General features: G+C 31.2%; 1 protein-coding gene across 2 annotated transcripts in view; it reads left to right on the top strand.

The window, feature by feature from the left end:
- Positions 1 to 25000, top strand: part of LOC137645715 (rootletin-like) — a 746485-nt gene that overhangs the window by 690394 nt on the left and 31091 nt on the right. Inside the window, exons 35-39 of one of the 2 annotated variants that reach the window (XM_068378592.1) lie at positions 3473 to 3574; positions 14254 to 14352; positions 14690 to 14875; positions 15157 to 15294; positions 19305 to 19460. In XM_068378592.1, coding sequence (XP_068234693.1) covers positions 3473 to 3574; positions 14254 to 14352; positions 14690 to 14875; positions 15157 to 15294; positions 19305 to 19460 — 681 coding nt within the window. The remainder of the gene's footprint in view (positions 1 to 3472; positions 3575 to 14253; positions 14353 to 14689; positions 14876 to 15156; positions 15295 to 19304; positions 19461 to 25000) is intronic. The other variant, XM_068378593.1, reaches the window with a different exon arrangement.

Raw genomic sequence — 25000 nt, 5'->3', positions numbered from 1 at the left:
TAGGTCTTTTTTCCTTAACTTGATGCTTTGTCCTTTCTTTAGTGTTTCCTCAATTTTTGTCAGATTGTGTTTACGAATATCATGAGTTTTCAATGTTTTTATTGGATTGGATAGTTCTGCTAATTATATATCATCTCTCTTGGATTTTACTATAATTTCCAATCTTTTATATATTAGGTTTTTGGTGTCCTCTGATATGTTTCTGTGATCTAGTTGATGAACTATTCTGCCTATCTCTTTTGCTGATTCCAATACAATTTTTTTTTTAAATTACAGTACTATTGACATCTTCTTTACTTGCTTCTGATTCATCTTGTAGCTTGGAGTATTTATTTTGTTTCTAAACTGAACTCATCATATTTTTCTCTTATCTAAGGAGTGTTTATTTTCTTTCTTAAAGTTAGTTTTCTTTTCTTTACTTAGATCAAAACAAATTGCACTTTTCACCATTCTATAGTCACTTGACTTTAATGTGTTTAACACTGTTACATCTTTAACTAAATTATCTTTTTTCACTGAGAATAAGATATATTTAGTTTTTCATTTCTTCAGGTGTGCTCCTCCGTGTCCATTTTCTATGTTCCTGTTTATAAGAAAAATTTTCATGATTTTTTAGATTGTTTCTTTTAGCAAATTCTGCAAGCATGTTTCCTCTGTTATTTCTTGTGCCTACTTCATATTTACATACTGCTGATTCTCCTCTCTTCTTGTGACCTACTTTTAACATTGAAATCACCTAAAGCAAATGATTTTCAGTTTTTACTTCTTATTTAGTTTGATAATCAATATTACAATTCTATCACTGGTACTTTAAAATTCTTCCATGTTACTTTACAAGATTTTAATTAATAAGAAAACCAACTCCATTTTCTTTATTCTTTTCATGTCCTCTGAAGCAAAATACTGTATATGGTTCTCTTTTAACTCTATATAAGATTGTCGAGTTCTTCTAACTTCACTTAATCTTATTCATCATCATAATCATTCATTACTAGTCCACTGCAGAACAAAGTGTTCAAACATGTCCTTCCACTTGCATCTGTTTATGGTCTTTCAGTGCCAGTCCTCACACGCAAACTTTCTGTTTGTCAATCCATCTAATTATATATATATGTATATATATATATATATATATATATATATATATATATATATATATGTATATATATATATATACACACACACATATACATAAATATTTATATTAGAAAAACAGTAGTGGTGGTCATAGCATTTTTATGTACTGTAGGGATAAGATACTGTGCAAAGTTATTTTTGAAAATGTACTAAGTTTCCAATACCTGCCACATTATTATATACCTTTGCTAATTTAGGATATCAATGTATGTAGTATTAGGCTGGCATTATAATACACTTTTTTTCTTTGTAGAATCTAATACTCAATCACTTGCAGTGTTGCTAGAGTATGTGAGCATATCCTGATTTTATCATATGATGGACTCATTGCAATATATGCATTAACTTTAATGCGTTATAATAATAGTTTCATTTAAAACTACAAGTTCAAGTTATTGGTGCTCAAGATTTTAAGACTTTTTTTATGTAGATCAAATTTTTTTTTTCCATTTTCTCAATCGTTGGGTGTATAAAGTATAATAGATTTGTCATGCTGTTTTCAATATTTTTTTATTTTAATTGAAACATTAATCACCCCTTTTAGTTTCTTCCAGTTCACTTTTATTTGTGTCTTGATAAAAAAAGAATAGATCTCTAGCATTTTTTTAGTCTAGCTATTAAAATGAGCAGCGCCTTCATGAGTAAACATCAGATAAATATACTACTCACTATCTGATTGTTTATTACTGTGCTCCAATTACCATCACTTGAATTTGTCCAAGTTGCTACCAACATCGCAGCTATAGTTTTCTGTAAGTTTAGTTTTGCATGTAATTAACAGTAGATACATGATTAATTTAGAATTAATTTACTTTTTTAGTGCCTGCAATAATTTGCTTAATGTAGTCAACTTTCACATTATTCAACAGTAAAAGAGTAATTGTAAAGTTACAAACATTATACGTATTATGAAACTAATTGAGATTCTATAAACAATTGAACTGGAAGTACAGATTTAATTTATCACTTCCCAATATTTTAGGGAACTTTTTTTATTTTTACAATGACCATCCAATTACATTTATTCATTTGCTTAGCACATGCTTAGGAATTAGATTTGATCTGGAGAGCTTTACACCTTACGTTCATTGTTGTAGATTAGGATTTATTATTAAAACCCCAGTGAATGCATCTGTGGACTTCATAAAAAGGCAAACTTTAGCCTATTTTGACCATTGATGCTCTAGTTCCACTGACACAGGATATCACTGTATTGATATTGCTTTTTACCATTTAATACTAGGGTATATATTACTGTGATTTTCATATCACTTCCCACTTCAATGTTAAGAAAGCATTCTCAGAATGATTAAATTTTAATGCCAAGTTATTTGAGGTTTTATAGTAATGAAATATCCATGTATGGAATTTTTTGTTTCTAATCAAAGAATTTATATATTTTGTAGAATTGGTTGATTTAAATGGTAATCATTTTCAGTTGGTTACATGAACATGGTTTTAAAATTCTCCACTAAAGTTTTCTTATTTTTGAATGTTCACACATTTTATCTAGCACTAATTCATCTACTGTGGTGTACAGTATATTGCTGACATGAGGCATTTCAAATTACACTTTTATAAAACTTCTAGCTCATGACTATTTTGTACATATACATAGTTCACATGGAAATAGGTGTGTTGCAAAATATTGAAGCTTTCTTAATTAAAAAACCAAAGGGGCTAAGTGCGCGATGTTTTGGTCAAAAATTGGCTTGAACAACAATTAGGCCAAAGTAAAATAGTTATATTATGAGACTAAACTGAAACAGTAAATTCAAATATCAACTTCTCAACACTTGCAATTGCCCTGTTCAGAACAGGTATTTCAGTCAAAGTGGAATAGATTGTGGAACTGGTTATTCTTTTTTAATGAATTTCTCATAAGGTTTTGGAAAATAAAAATATTCTGAGCCTTACAACATTTGATGCATGAGTTTTCAAAATGGTTAATTCAAATATCCATTCTTTGTTTCTAGGCAATCTTACAACCTGAAGCCAAATGATTGTGACTATACCCATATGAATACTGTATTTATTTATCATATGGCTCTTATGTATTGCATAAGGACTTTCGTGAGAATTCTGTACCGTGTTGTACCAAATTTACTGTGAATTTTATAACTGATGAGGACTTATCATGTAAAAGGATGGGATTTTTTTATGAAAAAAAAAAAATCCATGCAATTCATGTAAACCAGCATTAATTAAATTCTGGTAGCCGGTAAATTTTTTATTTGGTTTTAGTATGGAGCTAACTTGTAGAGGATATCTTGGAAATCTGATACTTTTTAATTTCTATTGCATTTTAAAGATTTTCAAGTACCTTGTTTTTCAGAACCTTGGAGAGCGATCATCTGCAACAGATGAGCTTGTCACAAAGGTCTCTCGATTGGAACAGGAAAAGTTTGAACTCCAGACTAGGCTCAACAATCTGGAAGTGAGTAACATTTGTATTCTTATCAAAAATTTTTTTAATAAAGGGATAATGCTATGTTTTTCAAAAAGGCAAAAAGAAAAAAGAAAAATCAACTTGGCATATAAAGGTGCACAGTTTACTTAAGATGAACTTCGTTTATCTAAAGCAATCAATGTCTACTGATACTGTATTCATGCTTTTTACTTCCAAGATCATTTCACTATGGGAAAGGTCACATGTAATTTTTTTTATTTTAATACTTGTATGTTTATTTAGCTACCAGATTGAAAGCATTAAGATCCAGATTATTTGGCAGGGAAATCATTAATTATATTGTTTAAACATCGTGGATCTCGATATATATACAGAGAGTTTGATAAATTAAAACATCATCTTGCACATTAAGAGTTTGATTAATTGATAATTACAGCAAAATTTAGTCAATAGTCAGAGCAGCTTAGCATGGCCAGTTTCTCTTTCTCCCTTGCACTATGAGAACCCCCCTCCCTTTTGTTGCATTATAAGTTGCTCTGTAATCCACATATATTAAAGTATTCTTTATTACTGTGTTATTGAAATCTATACTGTATGTGAACAAATGTTATCTTCATTTCTATTAATAACTTTCTTGTATGTACAAGATTAATTTCTGAAGCACCAGTGTGTGTAGTCTTTTGTGGCTACTCTAAAATTTTCTTATTTATGATTATTTTCTTTTGTCTTTTTGCCCTGGGATAAGAGCCATATTTTCCCCTTGCTCATCTTGTAAAGCCCTTATTTATTTATTTTATTTATCAAAGAAAGTTTGTGTGTGATGTAGGACTTAGCAAGGTATGTCTTTTGCTTTTAAAATACGTTTTTGTGCTAAATAATAGTCTGTTCTTAAAAGACATAGACTCACATATCATTTGTACCTTGGTAGTGGTCAACAAATTGAACTAAACAAGAAAAGTGCAGAATGCTAAGAGAATAAGTAATACAGTGAGCCCTCGCTACTTCGCGGTTCGACTATCGCGGATTCACGACTTCGCGGATTTTTTTCATAACGCATGTATATACATATATCGCGGATTTTCTGGAAATTTCGAAAATACCCGTATATATGAAGACCCCAAATATTTCGTTAATTCCATTAATAAATAGTAATATCTGCTCTTACTGATGGTTCATTGCATTACATATGACATATAATTCGGTACAGAAAGAAATGAAACACGAAAAGAGAATGTGATCATACGATAATTCAGTATACGTAGTAAAATTAAATCGAACATGAAACGCAAATCAGATGCAGTCTGACTTTGTCATATTTGAATGGTGTAAGGCTGCTGATGGCTACTACTACAAATGTAATGGATGTGCATCTTTTCCGTGAATCTTTTGTCTGTATACGTACGTAGTACTGCATCCAATAATATTCTTTGTTGCAAAAATCACATCTTGAATAAGCGTACATATCCTACAACAAAACAAGCGTAAAATAACGTACGTAAAGCATACTGTATATAGTACCTTGTATTTGAATTTTTAACTACTACGTAGCATGTAAGACGGACTGTGATTGGTTCCAGTGCTGATAGATGACGAATCAGCTCCCAAGTTTTGTAATTTAGCCTGTGATTGGTGTTTTGACCGCTTCTCCGATCCGCAGCATCTTCTCGCGGCCACTTTGTTTGCCGCTCTCTCGCCGGGTAGATGCTGCTACGTTACTGTGTAACTTTAATCTGTGCTGTGCGTGACTGTTTAAAGTTGAACTTTTTGTTGAACTTTCTGTTTAACCCCTACAATGGCTCCAAAGCGTTCAATGACTCCCAAGCGTTCTGCTTCTACTAAGGCTGGTAGTGAGCCTAAACGCCACCGAAAAATGATGGCGATTGCTGAGAAGGTGACACTTCTCGATATGTTGAAATAAGGCAGAAGTTACGCGGCCGCAGCCCGGGTGAGAAATTTTACCCATAAGTGGAAGGCTGAGCATTTTTACAAAACCTACCTCAAGACACCATTTTAGTTCTTCTCTATACTTGAGCAATTCTATCAATGTTAACATCATCTATCAGTGGTCCCAAAATAGGTGCAGGAATAAATTTCTATTTTTGTGCCTCAGATACTGACCCTACCATAGAAGCACATATCTATTCTCTTCTCCTAATCATAAAACTCACAAAGGGTGATAATGCTTCAGAGGTTCCATCTGACTGTTTTAACAAAGTCGGTCAGATAATCTAAAATTACATCCAAATCCTGATGGCCTGCAAGTTTTTTTTTGCTATGACACTAGATATAACTCCTATTATAGAATCTGCAAAAGAAAGTTTTTAAAGTATGTGCCATATAATATATATATATACATACATATATATATATATATAATTATTTACATAAATATAATATATATATATATGATATATATATATATATATATATATATATATATATATATATATATATATATATACAGTATATATCTATACACATGTATATAGATATATATACAGGTATATATATACACACATATATATATATATATATATATATATATATATATATATATGTATATATATATATATGTATATATATATATGTATATATATATATATATATATATATATATATATATATATATATATATATATGTATATATATATGTATATATATATATATGTATATATATATATATATATATATATATATATATATATATATATATATATATATATATATATATATATATATATATATATATATCACAAACACTCATGATTTTACTCGATCCAAATATCAACTCTAAAGGCATTTTAAAATGAAATTCTACCTATGGGAATGTATATCCACTGGAAATTGATTTATGAATAATACTTCTTCCTGGTCAAGGATTTGATGCTTCTGAGTAAAAAAAAAAATGCCAGCAAAAAGACTCATCAATCATGCTATCATAGAGATAACCTGGTTGGTAAGAGTCCCTGCCAGCACTTGTTTCGACTCGGAGGCATAGGTTCGAATCCTTGTCCAGCCAGAAGTATTATTCATAAATGAATGTCCAGTGGATATACATTCCCAAAGGTAGAATTGAATAATAAAATTCCATTGTGGTTGATATTTACACACATACTTATATTATATATATATATATATATATATATATATATATATATATATATATATATATATATAAAATAAGGATTTATGTATATGCAAGTATATTCAGCCTTAATAGGGTGGATGATTTTTTGAGCCAAAAGATTTTCCTGGATACAATTTTCTTATTCTTCCATTTGTATTTCCTTTCTGACTCATTACAACTAGAGCATTCAGAACAATTTTGGTCTAGATTATGCTGCTGGTTCCTGTACATGGCACACAGGATAGGAAGAATTTCTTCCAAAAGTAACATATTCACAGTGATTTTAACACGAGAATGCATCACAAAAGCAAATAAAGACATACCTTGCTAATCCTGATCTTAATCTTATGAAAATTTAAATATATAAATTAGGAAACAATAATCCCAAAAAGGTTTCAAACAGTGTGAGAAAATTACAGACGGAAGTCTACGAATGAAGTACATAATATGAGTTTACTAGGTAAGGTGGGACTCCTGGATCACTGAATACGGTGATCAAATTCACAATACTATGTTTGGAGGTCCCCAGAAGGGCGGACATCGTGTAGGGTGTTAAGAAATAAGATATTAGTATTATTGCTCAAGTATCAGAATACAGTAATATATAATAAAAATTATGTTTATGAACAATACTTAAGCTTACCCACAAAATTAAACACGAGAAATCTTTATCCACTGCTTGTTCCAATTGTTACTATGATGATAGTCTCAAGAAAAGGAAAATTACATTAAAAACTCTTGATTTTCATAAGGCAGATATAATATCAGGGATAAGGGACTAAATGGGCATTATTGTAATCTACTCCAGTACGCAAATGTTTAAATCTTTCTTAGAAATTAAGTGACAGAATAGGAGTTAGTAAAATGATGAAGCAAGCCATCTAGTAATCGGTTACATACAAAATAAAAAGACTACAATTGTGTATTTTTTTTTTTTTACATTTTGGTTATATGAATTTGATTAAAGCTACTTTATATGTGCCCTTTTCTTTAGGAAGTAGTAATTAGAACTATATAACTCTTGTTTTCACTGACAGGAATGTTACCAAAATTTATCAACTTGTCTCGCGTAATTAAAAAAAAAAAAAGTTTTTTTATGCTGTAGATTAATATTTTCATAACAAAGCTAAACGTTTTTAGCCTTTAGTAGAATATTTTTCTAGTACACATATTTTCATGGCAGGTGCTTAATAATTTTTAGTAGTTTAAATTCACAGTAATTTAGCAAATATTGTGCTATAATAGATAAGATATATGTATCTTGTACTTTAGAATTGAACAGTTTGCAAACTCTCTAGTAGACTTAGATGTTGATTAGTACTGCATTTTTGCTACCTATGCAAGCACATTTTTGCAAATACAGTAATGATTTATTTTACACCACCAAAGCCATAGAGTGTTTTGGCACCCATCTCATATTTGCTCCCTTTGCTCTATTTTGCATTTTATATCTGTGGATTATTGTTAACATACATACTCTATATTTTACTGTTAGTCAAGTTGCTTTTTAGGACAAAAGCTTAACCCTAATAGGTAGTGTTTTGCTTTTATTTTTTCTTTACCACTCAATTTTATCATTAATCTTGCAATGCAATATTATAAATATTTCAGATATTGTCATATATGGGTGTTTTTACCCAAAAGTACATAGAAAGGTTAAAGTATTTCACAAAGAATTGTGATATGTGCAGGTTACTTTGTTCAATGATGTCTATGATTTTACTTTATTAAATTCTAATGTAAGTTTATGGAGACTATGGTATTTTATAGAAATAGCATTGATACCACTATATTAATGTGTAAGGATTGAGCCTCATTAAAATCACAGTAAACTGTAAATAACGGAGAAAGTTGATGTTAGTTGAAGTCTTTTTGTCTTCATTTTCTTGTAGTAAAATTTCCTGTCATATGTCTGTAGTGTAATGATAAAGGGCAAGCATCCCTTGCCTTGCACATTTCTGTGGATTTAAAAGAGGATGTTTAAGAAGAGTAGATATAGTATCATATAGTAGTAGTCTAAATAAAAAATATATATAAATACAGTAATCGTAATATGAATAATGCATATCACTGCACTGTAATGTATGAATAACACTTATGTTGGCAAGTCACATTTTTCATAGTCTTTGCTCCATCTTCAAAGTTATTGCCAAGCCATCGAAAATGACGCAGATACTAATTACACCTTTAAATAAGGTAAAATATGATAGTTTATAATCTATTCTGAATGGAATTTTCTCCTCTTTTAAGTAACTTAATGTCATGTTAGAGTTCTACAGTGAAGCACCTGGTGTCTGTTTTTTTTTTACTGTAATGCTCTTTTTTCAATTTTCTCCCTGATTTGGATACAAGTATCTTTCTGCTTTTGATGTAAGAGAGAGATATAATAGGTTTCTTTTAGGTAACTACTTTGGTGTACCTTTATACCAGTACTCATTATTATGAGAATTTGCTTGGTGTAGACTTTTTAATTAATTCTAGGCATGTCCAAGTATGGGAATTAAAGGATGTAATAACACTATAGTTTCCTTATTAAAGCTCTTATATTGACTCTTGTATTGTTATATTGAGGATTGAGACTAGGTCTGCCAAGTTTATATTAGAAGAAATTTTATAAATGGAGGAAGAATAGTGAATGTAAATTTTTTCCACAAGTACATATGCTGAAAGTTTTTTTATGTGATCATACCCACATAATGAAGTTTTTCATCCGTGGGACATCATTAGATCTCACAAGACTATCCCTTCAACCAAATATGTAGTGAGTTTAACAGTTTTGTCTTTTCTTTTGTAAGGCTCAATATTTCAAAGTATTCTAGGATATGTATTCTTGATGTGATCAATTGTGGAATGATCTTAATCAAGTGATAAATAGATGTAACTTCAAAAGATCAAACTTGGTGAGAATGTTTTCCTAATTTAACAGGTCTCCTAACATAGTTTTATTATTTACTTTATTACTTTGCATTCTTATTGAACTTAATTTGTTTAATTTTTTGTTAGTTCCCTTTTTATAAAATGTATATTTTTTTTCAAATTTATATTATTCTAAAATATATTGTAACTTGATAACTTTGCTTTACATGCATTTATAGTTAGCATAGAATTTGAGTTTAAAGTATCTTTTATGATTTTTTTTCTAATTTTCAAAACTTGAATATTTCATAAGAAAAAATCATCTCGATGAAAAATCTCTATAATGATATATTCATTTTCAGAATAGGACAATAGATAACGGAGATAGAATAGATTATATGAGTTACAAGTAGTTGCAAGAATTTTGGTTGTCTCAAAGACTTTCTTGTCCATCTGTGAAAAGTCCATTTGCTCAAGAATTCTTAATGTCTGTAGTAGCTGTTCCCACAGTTGTCTAGTTTGCAGATCAAATAAGTTCAAACATTCCATTATCTGTTTGTATCCAAATTGTCTTAGTGTTGGTACTAGTTTGGTGGCTCTAGCTTGTACTGCTTTCAGTCTATCTATATCTTCTGAATAATTGGAGCCAACAATTTTATTTCTTATTCTAGAAGTTGTCTTACTAGTGATGTGTACAGTTGCAGTACAATATTTTTGTTTCTGTATTTGAATTGTCTCTTAATGTAAGCTGCAATTTTCTGTGTGTTGAGAAAAAGTTATTTTTGATTTATGAATATCCAAAGATTTTTAATATAATTTTAGTTTTCCTCTTTCAAAAATGAATAACATCAAAATTACCCTAACTTTAATGTAATTCTAACTGGGTTATATATTCTATCTCTTCCATTGTTGATTCTTGCATCACATCATGGCCCTAGGTCCCCCACCCCTTTAGGGTGTATCAGCATGATACTCTGACCGGTATGCCATGACACACACACACACACACACACACACACACACACACACACACACATATATATATATATATATATATATATATATACATACTGTATGTATATACATATGTGTGTATATATATATATATATATATATATATATATATATATATATATATATATATTTATGAATATATATATATATATATATATATATATATATATATATCCATCTATCTATCTATCTATATATATATGTATATATATATATATATATATATATATATATATATATATATATATATATATTTACACATATATGTTTTACTGCCACAAGGATCACGTGACTTGATGTACAGCAAAAGCCAGTAGGAAATAATAAAAAGCTTTAGTACCAAGTGCTTTCGTGTATGAAGATTGGCTGAGTATGGAAAGAGAAAATTTTAGATTACATCGCCATTTTTGATAAACAATATTTAGTGAATACTGACTTGGTATGCCAGGAGCTGCTACTTGGACCTTTCCAACGAAAGATTTCTGGAAAAAAATTAAAGAAATGTTGTTGCATTTCTCATGTCATGAATCCTAACCTTCCGATCTTTCTTTCAACTTGCAACAAACTTTTTGAGCATCTGTGACCAGATTTTTAACAAGAAAATATATTTGGATTTTGGGCTAAAAGATTATTAGAATTCCCCACTAAACAAATAAGGAGAAATATCTATAATGCTGTAGTCTAGTCCAATTAATACTGAATTGCTGTTACCTGACAAGGATATTTTCTGATGCAATGTTCACCTTCTCTTTCAAAGAGGGAATTTGAAAGAATTATGGCAAAACATATAAGATAATCTTATATGTTCCCCTTCAAAATTATGTGTTTAGTTGAACAACACCAAAAGGAAAATTGTTTTAGATGTGAGATCACAAATTGAAAGATATTCCTAAAGTTCAAAACTTGACCCTTTTAAATATTGTAAAGCTACATTTATACTCTATAAAATAAATCTAACTAGGTGATATTACAATATTAAAAGCTCTAAACAGACTCGCTTTGGTGCCTAAAGTGAAAAAAACTAATTTCAGAATAAAGCTGAAAGGTAAATTTTCATAAGTTACGAAATGTAAAAATTCAATAATATTATTTGAACTAGTCCCAGTCATTAATACTTTCTGTTGTCTTTGGTACTGATTATTTGTTCTGTCTTTTGGAACCTGTGATAACCAATCTAGAGAATGGCAAAGACCTTTATTTTCTGAGAATTCTGTGGATAGTCTCCATGCGGTTAGATGTAGCACATATGAGTTTGGATACATCACTTTCATAACTGGTTGTCTTAGAAGATTGGTTCTATAGGGCAACCTTTTTGGACACTGGCGACAAAGGCCACACTTCAGTGAACCAGTCCCTTTGACGTCAAAAAGCACAGCTACCAGTGTCATCCTGCTTTTCATAAATATTTGGAACTAGTTTACCACCAGAGGAATCATGATGAACAGTAAAAATATGTAAAGGTCCCGATTTTAAAGATTGATCATGAATGGCAGAGGCAAGGGACTGTGTCAGTGCCCCAGCAGGAGAATGGTCTAGAGACTGACCATTTATACATATAATCAGTGCCAAAGCTCACTTAACATACAAGCTAAGACATGGGAGAGCCAGGCAAAGGGTGCTGAAGACTCAGCAGGTAGACATATAGGCTCCCCACAAATCCCCCATCCCTAACTCACAGGGGTGGTCAGGTTGTAAACACTACAAGAAACTATCAAGCTTGAGTGCATCTCAAACTCCAGTCCAGCAGATTGCCAGGCAGGGACGTTTCCGATAGGTTTCCAACCAGTCATATAAGAGGACATATACCTTGATGTTGAAGGATCTGGAACTTCTAAAAAAAACACTCCTAACTTTTTATTCAGTGATGTAGCAATCGTCCCAACCACTTCCAAATATTTAGATATACTGACAGATGTAGAGACCAATTGTTTGGAAAATTTTGAATTTTCCTTCTTAACTGACCTGCTAAAATATTAAATTTTCATGGAATGAACTTAGAAGTTTATTTATTTCAAATTTGTCCAATTCTCTGTTATACAGTACAAGAATGTGACATTGCCACCCTCCGTTTCCAGATATAGGTCAATGCCTTGCTATTGTCTGAAAACACTACCAATTTTTCTTACCACCAGTGGTTTCTGTTCCCGAAAGGCCTTGAATATAAATTGTTAGAAGCTCCCTGCAATCCCCTCTATAATCAACAATCATAGTCTTCTCTAGATATCCCCCTGAATTAAAAGCAAGTTTTTTCCTATGCTTTGAGCTTTTAATTAGTTCAACAACCATAGAAACATATTTTTCCTTAAGAGTAAGAGTGAGGTCTTCACATTCCTCATAATGGTGATTTTAACCAGAATACTGTCCCCGACACAAGACACAAAGAAAATGCTGATCATGATCACTTAGAATCAGTTCACTTGAACAATCTGTGTAGTAATAGTATTAGCTAACAAATCTAGAGGATTCTAAATCTGAACAGATTAAAATCTGCGGCTTGCAATTTTAAACCGACAGCAATGCAGCGAATGAAGACAAAGGTAGTATGGCTTCCCCAAGCCATTGGTTCATTACCATTAACCACTCAATTGTCGCATTACTTTACTAAAGTCCACGTGATTCTATTGGAAAAAAAGAAACAGATTATTTTTAGTTTCGGAAGTAAACGTTCATATAACCAAGTTCCAAAGAGGGGCAATATAAACATCGGGGGAGATTCATAGAAATGAATATATTTGATTTATAAAAACTGCTAGGAAACCACATTCTCAGGATATAAAAATAGACAATTACTGATTGTAACAGACTATGGGTCAGTTTAACAACAGAGTATTGATGATTGATGAAACACCCTGAGTGTAAAATTTACCTTTACTGTGATTTTCACAAGTGCTAATAAACATTAATTAACAAGCACAGGAAAACAATTCTGAAGAAAACACCATTTTAAAACTGTTATAGAGCTGTTGTCAGCATTCAAGGTCCTTAAATATTTTGCTTATTATTAAGTTTATACCTGCAGGGTCATATCCACATTGTTTATCCATGGGAGCTCATAGAGTACACGTGTGTTCAAATGATATTTTTTAGGTGAAACCTTTCTTTCTAGGGAAACTTCCTACTTCTTCTTTTAGAGATACAAAAGACTGCTAATCCAAGAATCATTACAATTACAATATTTGAAATTTATGTGATTAATATCTTTACGTGGAACAAAATTCAATAGACATCTATTCAAGAATTTTAGCCTTGTATATTGTGTTTTGAAGAGTTTTTTTTTCTTTTCTATGTCTATGACAAGCTTGTATAAATAAGATAATAGAACTTCTTATCTCTTGTTGCTTTGTCTCATAAAACATCGCAATCAGTTTTTTTTAATATATGCATGAGCATGAGTACATATGCTAGCTTTATTAGACACTGGAAATTTTATATTTCTGTTAATAGAAAATGTGAGATATTAACTCTCAACAAAAGTGAAATAATTTTGAAATGGGAATGCATTTAACATGAGTTATTCTAATCTGAGTGGCAGATAACTATAATTTTGTTGCACAACTCAACTCCACAGTAATGTGAATATAACTAAACACAAGAATATAACCATCTAAATAAGATAGAGCTTGTAATGGTTATGCACCTTATTTATTTCAAAATGGAATTCCACCACTTCACTCTGCTCTCTTTATACTGTAAACTCCTTCATCAACAGAGGAAGTTGGCCCTAAGTGAAGCAGAAAAACGTGATATTGAAAAGACAGAATATAGGATTGAGAAGGATAAAACTGATATAAAGAAGATATTGGAGAAGGTATGATGGTTTTTCATCTTTATTGGCTCATATAGATTTTATGGCTGCAATATTTTAGCTTAACATATTCCCAATGTTGTACGAGTACAAGGAAAACCAAACATGAAAGGAAAACCAAACAAATATTCTGCTTCATGCAATGTAGTTTAGACTTTTTCTGTAATAATGCTCTTTATGTAGTTTCCCCAATTTCTATCCAAGTAGTTATGCTATACAGTATATTGTTCAGTGCAGTAGATGCTTTCATGTTAATAGATTCATAATACAAAATTATAAGGTTACTTGTATGAATATCTTTTTTTTTTAGAATTTAATACAATACTTTGATCATCCTCAGTATGAACAAGATCGACATGATCGTCCAGACCATCATCGTTCTGACACCATGATTCTAACTGGATCTGAACAATCTGTTCATGACTCTAACATCAGTGCCCTTCGTGTTGAAAATATGGAACTACGCAGAAAGATCGATGACCTAGAAACTTCCAGAACTGATCTACAACAGAAACATCTGAAGGAGGTAGAGACGGTTTTCATGATTCGTACAATTTTTTGCTCTAATTTTAATTTTCTGAGTACAGATACTTCTGTTCTATATGTCCTATTAATTTAGTGATTTATATCACTGTAAAAAGAATTCTAAATGTTGATTAGACAACAATTTGTACAATATTAAGAATAGATTTGTATATTATAATATGACAAAGTATCTTTCATTCCATTGATGACTGTAGTGGAATCATTCTAGGTTTGTGTCATATAAGTTTGATTATATTTCATGTATATTCTTTTTTCATACAGACATTGGAGATGAGCAGTGACCATCGCCGAGAGCGACAGATTGATAGCGAGAAGATTCGCCGGCTCACCAACCAACTGGAAGCCCTTAGACAAGAGAAGGAGCGTTGTGAACTAAGAATACATTCACTTGAACAACAGGTAAAGGTCATATAATTGATCTGGTTTGATAATGGAAAAAATTGTGATACTCTACTGTATTTTGCTTTGATCTTATATCATAGTAATTACACATTCCTTGAAAAAATATATATCAAAGTTGAGTAGTTAACTCACATAGTTGAGCAATCTACGAAAGTAAAATAATCTCGGCATAGTGCATTAAAATTTACAGTAGCAGTGTTAACATTTTACTGTTTTGATAATGAGATTGGAAAATGTCTTATTACGGTATCTCTTTCTCTTCTACATTTAGTACTAATCCTGAAGGCGGGATTCCACCTAGGCAACATGGACTAAATGTAGCACATGACATGACTGGCTTACAAGGAGTCATGTTGCATTAAAAAACGCAGCACCATTGTTGCTTGTAGGATTCTACATGCTATGTTGACTGTTGAATGCCGCAAAACCTTTTCCCCGAATTCAATAAAAGTGAAAAATTTGTCAACACCATTTCTCAGCAGATGGTCGCTGCTTCTGCATATTTATTGCTGTGTGCTCGAAAATACAAATAAAAAAAACATCGATAGTGGAAAATAGAAATTATTTGGGCAAGTCGTAAGCAAACCATTTACTTCTCTCAGTGGCAGAGGATTTGTTCTGGAAAAGGCTTTATTATTCATGGCAAAAAGCAATACACAGAATCTTAGTATTTTCACTATATATATATATATATATATATATATATATATATATATATATATATATATATTATATATATATATTTATATACTGTGTATATATATATATATATATATATATATATATATATATATATATATATATATATATATATATATACTGTGTATATATATACTGTATACATATATATATATATATATATATATATATATATATATATATATATATACTGTATATATATATATATATACACACACATATTATATACAGTATATATATTTTATATATATATATATATATATATATATATATATATATATATTATATTCTATATACTGTATATATATATATATATATATATATATATATATATATATATATATATTATATATATGTATATATTTGTATATATATATATATATATATATATATATATATATATATATAGTACATATATATAATATATATACTATATATATTATATATATGTATATATATATATATATATATATATATATATATATATATATATATATATATATATATATATATATATATATATATATAAAGAGATGCATCCAGAACCTTCACTTCCATCAAAGCACCCTTAGCCAAACAATGAAGGTCATCCCACCATTTTACCAATTCTAGCTGCAAGGTACTGATTCAAGGATGATTGAGATACAACTGAAAATGTCTCATCTTGAACTGACCTATCAAAACAATTTTTTGAAGATACCATGGTCCAACAATATTACCATCGGTTTGAACTTTGCAACAAACACAGGAAATACAGAATTTTTATTCCGATGGAAAAGCCCGAAAGGGCATTGTTGTTGTTATCATTTCCAAATATATAATCGGTTGAGTTTGAATTAGAAGGGACTTTTTATCTTTGACTAGGACTCATAACCTTTGACTAGTACTCCTAACATTCTCTGTAACCTGAGCAACCATACCCAATGAACATGAATCTTTTCTAAGGATGTGTTAAAATATCTAGTCATCTAGGTACAAAAGAATTCTGATGCCCAGAAATCTCTACCACTTTGAGATGAAAGCCATCACCTAGTGAATACCTGATGGGGGATCCTGAGTATAAAACACAGAAACTTGAATTGATATATCTTTAGCTGTCCATAAACTGAAGGCGTTTTATGGAGTCGTGATGAACAGGGACATGAAAATAGACATTTGCCAAATAAATAAAAAACATCAAATCCCCTTTCCTAATTGTCCCTAGAACTGTGGACGGAGTTTTCATAAAAAAAAAAAAAAAAAAAAAAAAAAAATTGAGAGAACTGTATACCTCTTTCGAATTGAGACATCTAGAACTGGCCTTCAACCCCCTGATGCCTTGTGTACTAGGAAAAAAGTGTAAAATCATGGTGAGGCATCTAAGACTTATAGTGCTTCTGTCACTTTCTCCGATAGAAGTTTTGTAATATCTAAATCAAACTATGGGATTTGGCAAAATTGTTGAAGTAACTTGGAAAAGAAATTGGTTCTTTGGGCAGAGGAGGGTTGGAGGACAGAGGATTTGTTGACACATTCTTACCACTTACAAAGCGCACAGTGCGGTGTGAAGATTTTCCCAAACCTGATAAGTGGGAAACATTCTTTTTGAGGATCGTCACTTTACTTGTCGTCTGTCTTCTATTCCGTAAATTCTCCTTTGGAGATATAGAGGAATAGTCTTGAGTCATTTTGGGTAGTAGGTTGGCCAAAGCACCTGTTGAGATAATACAGCTAGAGAGTTATTGGGTCCTTTCACCGGCAAGATAGTACTACATTGGATCCCTCTCGAGTTATAGCTTATTTATCCTTTGCCTACTCATACACTGAATAGTCTGGTATATTCTTTACACATTCTCCTCTCTCCTCATACGCCTAACAACAATAAGATAACCGAAACATTCTTCTTCACTCAAGGGGTTAATTACTGCACTGTAATTGTTCATTGGCTACTTTTCCCTTGGTAAAGGTAGAAGAGACTTTTTAGCTGTAGTAAGCAGATCTTCCAGGAGAAGGACACTCCAAAATCAAACCATTGCTCTCTTGTCTTCAGTAGTGTCATAGCCTCTGTATCATGGTCTTCCACTGTCTTGGATTTGAGATCTCGGAAGGTACACGCAGGCACACTATTTTTTTTTCTTTTTCCTTATTTTCTTTCCTCACTGGGTTATTTTCCCCTGTTGGAACCCTTGGGCTTATAACATCCTTATTTTCTAACTAGGGTTCTAGCATAGCTAGTAATAGGAATAAATGAGAAAGGGTGACAGGATGGTAAGGAGAAAAATCAGGCCCTAGTAAAATTGACCACAAAGTATCAATACATGTTCCATTAGTCCCCTGCTTAACAACAGTATCAATCCTTCCTTGATTAAAATATGACTCCAAAAGAGGTGGAGTACCGTAATGAGAGTGTTTTTTTTTTTTTTTTCTAAATTGTTCCAAACATAGATGAACATAGTTGTTCCCTATCCTTAACAACAAAATGAATAATCTTAAAGTAGTCTCTAGAGTGCCCTCAGAAACTGTTCTATCTATACAGGTTAATTAACCTGTTATAAGTTAAAGGCTCTGATGACCACAGACTATTTTCAAAAAAAGAATTAAAAGAACCCCTACATGTGCAAAAGTTAATGGTCTTCTTTTCTTTATAACTTAGAATAAAGAGCCATTTCACAATCATAGACACAAAAATTTCATTGAATTTCTAATAGTAATGAGCCTTTTCTCCTTCTGTTCATTGTAATGTAAATACAAGTATTCAAAGTAGGTTATAAAAATTACATAATTTTGCTTCTAGGGTGGTAATGAGATTGACAAAATCATGTTTTTTTTTAAAGAAAATTGGGTTGGTCATAGTGAAAGAATAAAAGGTACAAGCCATTGATATTCATGATTTAGTCTTCAATTGTGGGTAGACTACATTCCAAACTAGTTGGTATCCATCCCACGGGTTGAAACTTTTATTTGGTGTACCTACATCCAGGCTCCTTAGCTCTGTCCCTGTTAAATTATTAATTTAACTACAAGAGACAAAGTAGAACCTATGCATATGTACCAATGTACTTGAGTAAGCCACTTGATCTTTTTCTTCTAATGGAAGACAGGTCTAGGTATCATGTGCATAATCAGGCCAAGTAAAAGTAATTGTTTTGTGTTGAATTAATTTTTTAAATTATGATTTTCATCCTCATTAATCTAAAAGTGTAAAAGGTTTCTTTGTTAAAGCCGGCCCAGAAGGTAATTCAATCAAACCCTAAAATCCGATATTTCTAGTCATTGAATAATGTGATCCTATTGCCTTAACACCTTTAATATTAGAAAATTAATTTCAGATTGCTCAATATAGAGATCAGATAAGAGAGTACCGAAGTCGTAGTTCTGCTGTTGCGGCTGATGTTCGAAGGGTGCGCATGTCTATGACAGAATCATTACATAATATTGGCACACATCCAAGGATCTCATCTGGTGTAGTTGATTCTGAAATCCAGGTACTGTTATTATGATTTCCTGAAATAATGTTAAACATATATTACTACTATGACTCTTCCCTGATTTTCATATTGCATCTTTCTGAATTTCGGTTTTATCAACATTTACCCCTAAAACTGAAAATATTCCCATTTTCTTCCCTTTCAGTAAACTCATGCTTCCAGTAAAGTAATGAGATAATCTAGCAATTGATAGCAATGTATACTGCCTTTGCCTTTAGTCTTTGCATCGTTATTGGCTTTTCAACAATTCCATAATTCCAGATTGTTTAGATTTAAGTTTTTTATTGACTTTAGAGGTCCTCTGGCTTTGCAAGTAAACTCTGCATAGATAGCTCATAGGAATTATTTCTAGGTGATAGGACCTAATACTCGTTGTGTCTTGTCTCAAGGAGACTGTTGGGATTTATATGAATGTTGTGAGGAGTGCTAAGGTTTAATTATGTTTCTATGGTTGCAGACTAAATAAAAGTTCGAAATGCAAAAGGAGGCACACAAAGAATTGTATCCAAGTCTAATGAAAGAAGTACACTTTTGGTGGTAGCTCAGTGACATATAAAGTCTGTACAGTATTCTATAGATATTATGTTGAAAATTCCTTGTTTCCTTATTAAGATTCTTTGGCTGTAGGTCCTTTAGGGGATGATGGTGATGTGTTCTTATGACAAATTTGGAATTATTATCAGTATTTTTTTTTTTTTTTTGTGTAAGGTATTCTAGTCTTTGTTATAGAGTATTGGAATTTATATAAACAGTTAATTAGGAGATACAGTAATATTTAGGGAAACAATCTGGAGTACCATATTTCAGATTGTATGGTTTGTTACCAATAACCTAGAGTACAAGTGAGTCTAGAACATTAATTATTTTTATTATTTTAAAGACTATGAATGACCTATCTCTTTCCTTTATTGGCAATCCACGTCCATCAGAGTGTGGGAGTCAATATGATCATCATGGGAGATTCCTAGAAGCAAATGGAATTTTATAAGTAAAATTTATTTCTATACTCTCCTGATGTTCATTTACATGCCCACCCTCTTCCCAACTGACTTGTGGTGTCAAGATTATAGGGAATAATTTAGACTCCAAGACTGAAAGATAGTATGGCTTGTCCCAGTCATTGGTTACTGCCATTATCAGATATATTGTCTCGTTACTTTACTAGAAAATAAAACTAAAAAGGAAGTTTGTTGGTTTCGCGCTTAAACATCGATAAAACTGAGCTTCGAGAGAGAAGCAATATGAACATCAGGCGAGTTTAGAAATTAAAAATTTTTTTTATTAAGAATTCCATTTTTTGTGCTCTTTTAAAACAACACAACACCTAATTTTTTAAATTATTTTATATATCAAGTGTTTGTAGTTCAATTCTTCTTAAAGTTCATTCATTTTAACAGAGATTCAAGGGACACGTATTTTGTTTTTTTAAGACATTCCGCTCTTTATGTTTATTAGTTTAAAAATCTGTGATTTATTATATAAAGGATATTATTTATTTTCATGAGAGTGAACCCTTCTTGCTACCTCTGATAGAATCAAGAATTTAAAAGTAGTTATCTGGATAAACTATCTTTATAACTAAGTATATAATACTGTATCAATAACTGAGGATAACTTACTTAAAATCATTTATTATATTAATTTCCATGAATCTTACCATTGAATCATTGGCTTATTATTAAATCCAAAGTGCCAGCTTCACGACCTCAAAATAGAAATAACAAGATTTTTCTCTCTCGCTGTCATCTTCCTCCTTTGTGTGACCGCCATGTCATTTCTAACCTACCAAGTCCTGAGAAGTAAGAGGAAGTGACCTGGTCTAGAGGCTGGACCAAAAGAGAGAGAGAGTGGCTGGGATTAATTTTGTTGTGCCATATTTAAGCTATGGCCTCCTCTCTCTCTCAATCACAGTTTTGTTTAGTGCCTTATTTTGGTTGGTAGTCTATATTTATGAACCAACATTAATCAAGTACGTCTTCTTTTGGTAATCATTGCAGATATTGTCTTGAATACAAGACAAATTTATTACATTAATTCATAGTATATCCTCACCAGATGTATTTTCCATGTAGTTACAGTTACAGTTTTATCAGACTCGATGTCTAGAGACTAGGTCAGATCAGCAGACAAGAGGTCCTGTTTATGAAGATGTGGAGGATAGTCAATATATGTTACATAAAAAAGACCCTCACTAATATTTTTTCTTTAATGAAATCACCATGTCCTCCTAAAAGTTATTCTATTTTGGCATGGCATCTGAGGCTATTGAACACTCCCTACTTTTATTTATTTCCATCGCAGTTGAAGTGAAGGTAGCAAAACTACATACACTTTTTATGCCTAAAGCTTATGGCAGATATTGAAAGTTGCTCATGCCTATTATTATTGACCCTCATCATGAAAGAACAAAGGAGATTTAGATTACATGAAATGAGAGCTAATGCCTTGTTGGGTACTAGCCATGTAACGAATTTGGTTGATTGAAGTCATTAGATTTTTAAGAGACCTGAAAAACAATGTCTTAAGTTCATTGTATCAACCAAAACAAAAGGTAAGTAGGATAGTTGATGAAAGTAATTACATCTTCAATTTTCATTCAAGCAATAAAAAACGTCTGAGAAGAATACTGGAGATATGAGAAAAGAATGTGATCATTATCAGATTCATATGGTAATAGAAAACAATGAGCCTAAAATTATTTACTTTTCTAGTGAGCCCTTCATTCAGCTGATGTAGATTCATTAGATGCTGGAAAAGCAGTTCTAGAAATAAAGTTTGAGTCAGTGGAAAATGACAGCAAATTTGGGAAGCATAATAGCAGGCACATTTATGCAACTAACAGAAAATACTTGCTCTCAACTTCGTAGTTTACGCGTAGTTTCAAGGACTTCAATGATGCAATATATATATATATATATATATATATATATATATATATATATATATGTATATATATACTATATATATATATATATATATATATATTTATATATATATATATATATATATATATATATGGATTTCCCATTAATCCAAGAGCTACAGGTGATTTTGAAGTATTTGATGAATATTGTAAACTTTGATAATGGTGAACAGTTTCTGAGATATGATTCAGATTTCTAAGACCAACAGCACTTACAGTATAGTATTTGCTTCAGAAAGTGCTCTTCAGGTTATTCTTTCACCAACAACTGTTGTTATTTCACCAGCATTGGCTAAAGATGACAGGAGTGTCAGCCAGATAATTTCAGAAATGTTTGGAGGACCAGGATAGACACCAACTTCAAAGGTGTAGTTTTGGTATCCTTACTGAGGCACTCAAGTAGGCTGTCATGACCTCAACAAATTCCTCATTGTAAGGAGTACCAAACGATTATTGCAATATGGCTGATGTTGCCTAGTCATCAAAAATTTGTGTCAAACAAATGGCCATAAAATTATTGAGATAACAACAAAAGGCTTAATGGCCTTGTAGAAAATGAGTTTTATGCTGGTTTCTATTTGTGATATCAGAAGACTTGCTCTTGACATTTAAAAATGCAGCTATTATTGTAGGACACCTTCTACTTATGAATCTTGGTAAGGACGAACCTGCAATCTCTACCTTGAGCCTCTAACAGATATTTATTTCTCAAGTGCCCAAGAGTGGGTCATTTGATCAACAAATGTCCTACTGTAAGGGGTACCAAACAGTCATCGTAATATGGCTAATAACTCTAACTGTCTGGTGTACATAAAAATGAAACAATTAAAAAGCTATTTAGCAAAGGTCTTGTGCAGCGGACAAGTGTATTTCATAAACAATTAGACCTGAGTTGATGACAGATATTGAATTAAGTGTACACAAATCCTGAATGTATAGATTATAGATGAAACCAGAGAAGTTTTTTTTTTTTATCTCAGAACACTAGCTTAAGGAATTCTGTGTAAAGAACCAGCAGATATGCCATGTATGTCATCTGTCTTAGATCTTTACTGCTATGATGTCATGAAGAGCCAGGAGGGATACGTTGTGTACCTACAAGTTTACTGTAGTCTACCTATGATCTTGTTAGGTAGATAGAACACAGAAAGGGTAAATCAAGTGAATCGGATGAAAACAAAAATATCAGGGGTAACTAAATTATGTTATACACACATGCGATAAAAAACAAATGTAAAGAAGAAAATTCTTCACATACTTGGTGTACCCAAGTCTTACTTCAAACAAGTCCAGAAATCATCTAGATTACCTCAGATGCCCTGTGTAGAAGTGGGATTGTAACATCAAAAGTCTTTAGAGCAAAAAAGATAAAATACTCAGGTTTGAGAATTTTAAATTAACAGTAAATTCTATGAAAAAAATTAATTAAAACAAATAAAAAAGAAAATGAAGTGTCTGTTTTTTATTTGGGATAGAAGAAGAGTTAATATATTTATTCAATATCATAAAGTAACATCTCCGTTTGGATTTATACAGGTTGCCCTAACTGAAAAAGAAGGAATTGAAGTGACTAATAAAATAGTTTACAGAAAAACAGTCTGCTGTACAAATTGTCTCAATTTTCAGATATTTCAATTATTAAATCCTATGACCATAATCCTGAGGACAAAATTACAAAATACAGTAATCAAAGATCTAGATTGAGATTGAGTACAGTCCTCATCCAAACATTCAGTTCATTCAAGAACAGTTGCAGCTTTCTATCAAACCTGTAATACACAAAATATACACAAAAATATTCTTGTTCTTGCAGCATATTAACTATAAGAAATTCACAGTTAATACTACTAAGCTACCACAGGAAAAAGTCGTGAGAGAACTGATGAATTAATCATTTTAGGATGAAAATTTAAAAACTTTATTCAAGACCCTCACAACTTTTATTGAATATTGTATTTGATGAACTTATGTTAAATATGTCTAAGATTTTCTAATATAGTAATCATATTTTTGAGCTTGCAGCAAATAATTCATGGGCGCTCGCTTCTTGAGTGTTAGTCGCAGAATTGATTTGTTATCTTGGAGGTCCAAGAATGGTTATCAGAATAATTTCTGTGTCATGCTTAAAGGGAAAACAATTGAAAGAAATATTTGCTTAAATCATGTTTTTTATAAGCAAAGCACAGAGGCAAAATTGTTTCATTTGCATGTGATAATTGGGCTTTAAGTCAACAAGCAAATAATACTTTGAGGGCTTGGTAGAGTTATTTTACAACCTGATGGCTTGGAGGATTTCCTTATTTTTTACTTTTTGCATATTTTTCAAAATATAGCAAATAATTGGATAACAGAATCATACAAAGAACTACAACTACTCATAATAGATTGGTAATAAATATATAGCCTGCTGGAATGCCATAGTAAAGCTTTACAATACTGATAAAAGATTCACAAAATTAATGTTAACGTCTTTATGTCCGAGATGGCCAAAGTGTCCCACTCGTTTGCCATTATGAGTGATAAAAACTTGCCGCTCTTAGAACCAATTAAGTCAGTTAAATGTTCAAGAAGGAGCAATCAATTTTACATGGAGTTATGTATAAGACAAGTATGC

The sequence above is a fragment of the Palaemon carinicauda genome, chromosome 8 (genome assembly GCF_036898095.1).
Source record: "Palaemon carinicauda isolate YSFRI2023 chromosome 8, ASM3689809v2, whole genome shotgun sequence".
Taxonomy (NCBI): Eukaryota; Metazoa; Arthropoda; class Malacostraca; order Decapoda; family Palaemonidae; genus Palaemon; species Palaemon carinicauda.
The sequence above is the reverse complement of the archived record's forward strand: the minus strand, read 5'-3'. Positions and strand labels throughout refer to the sequence as shown.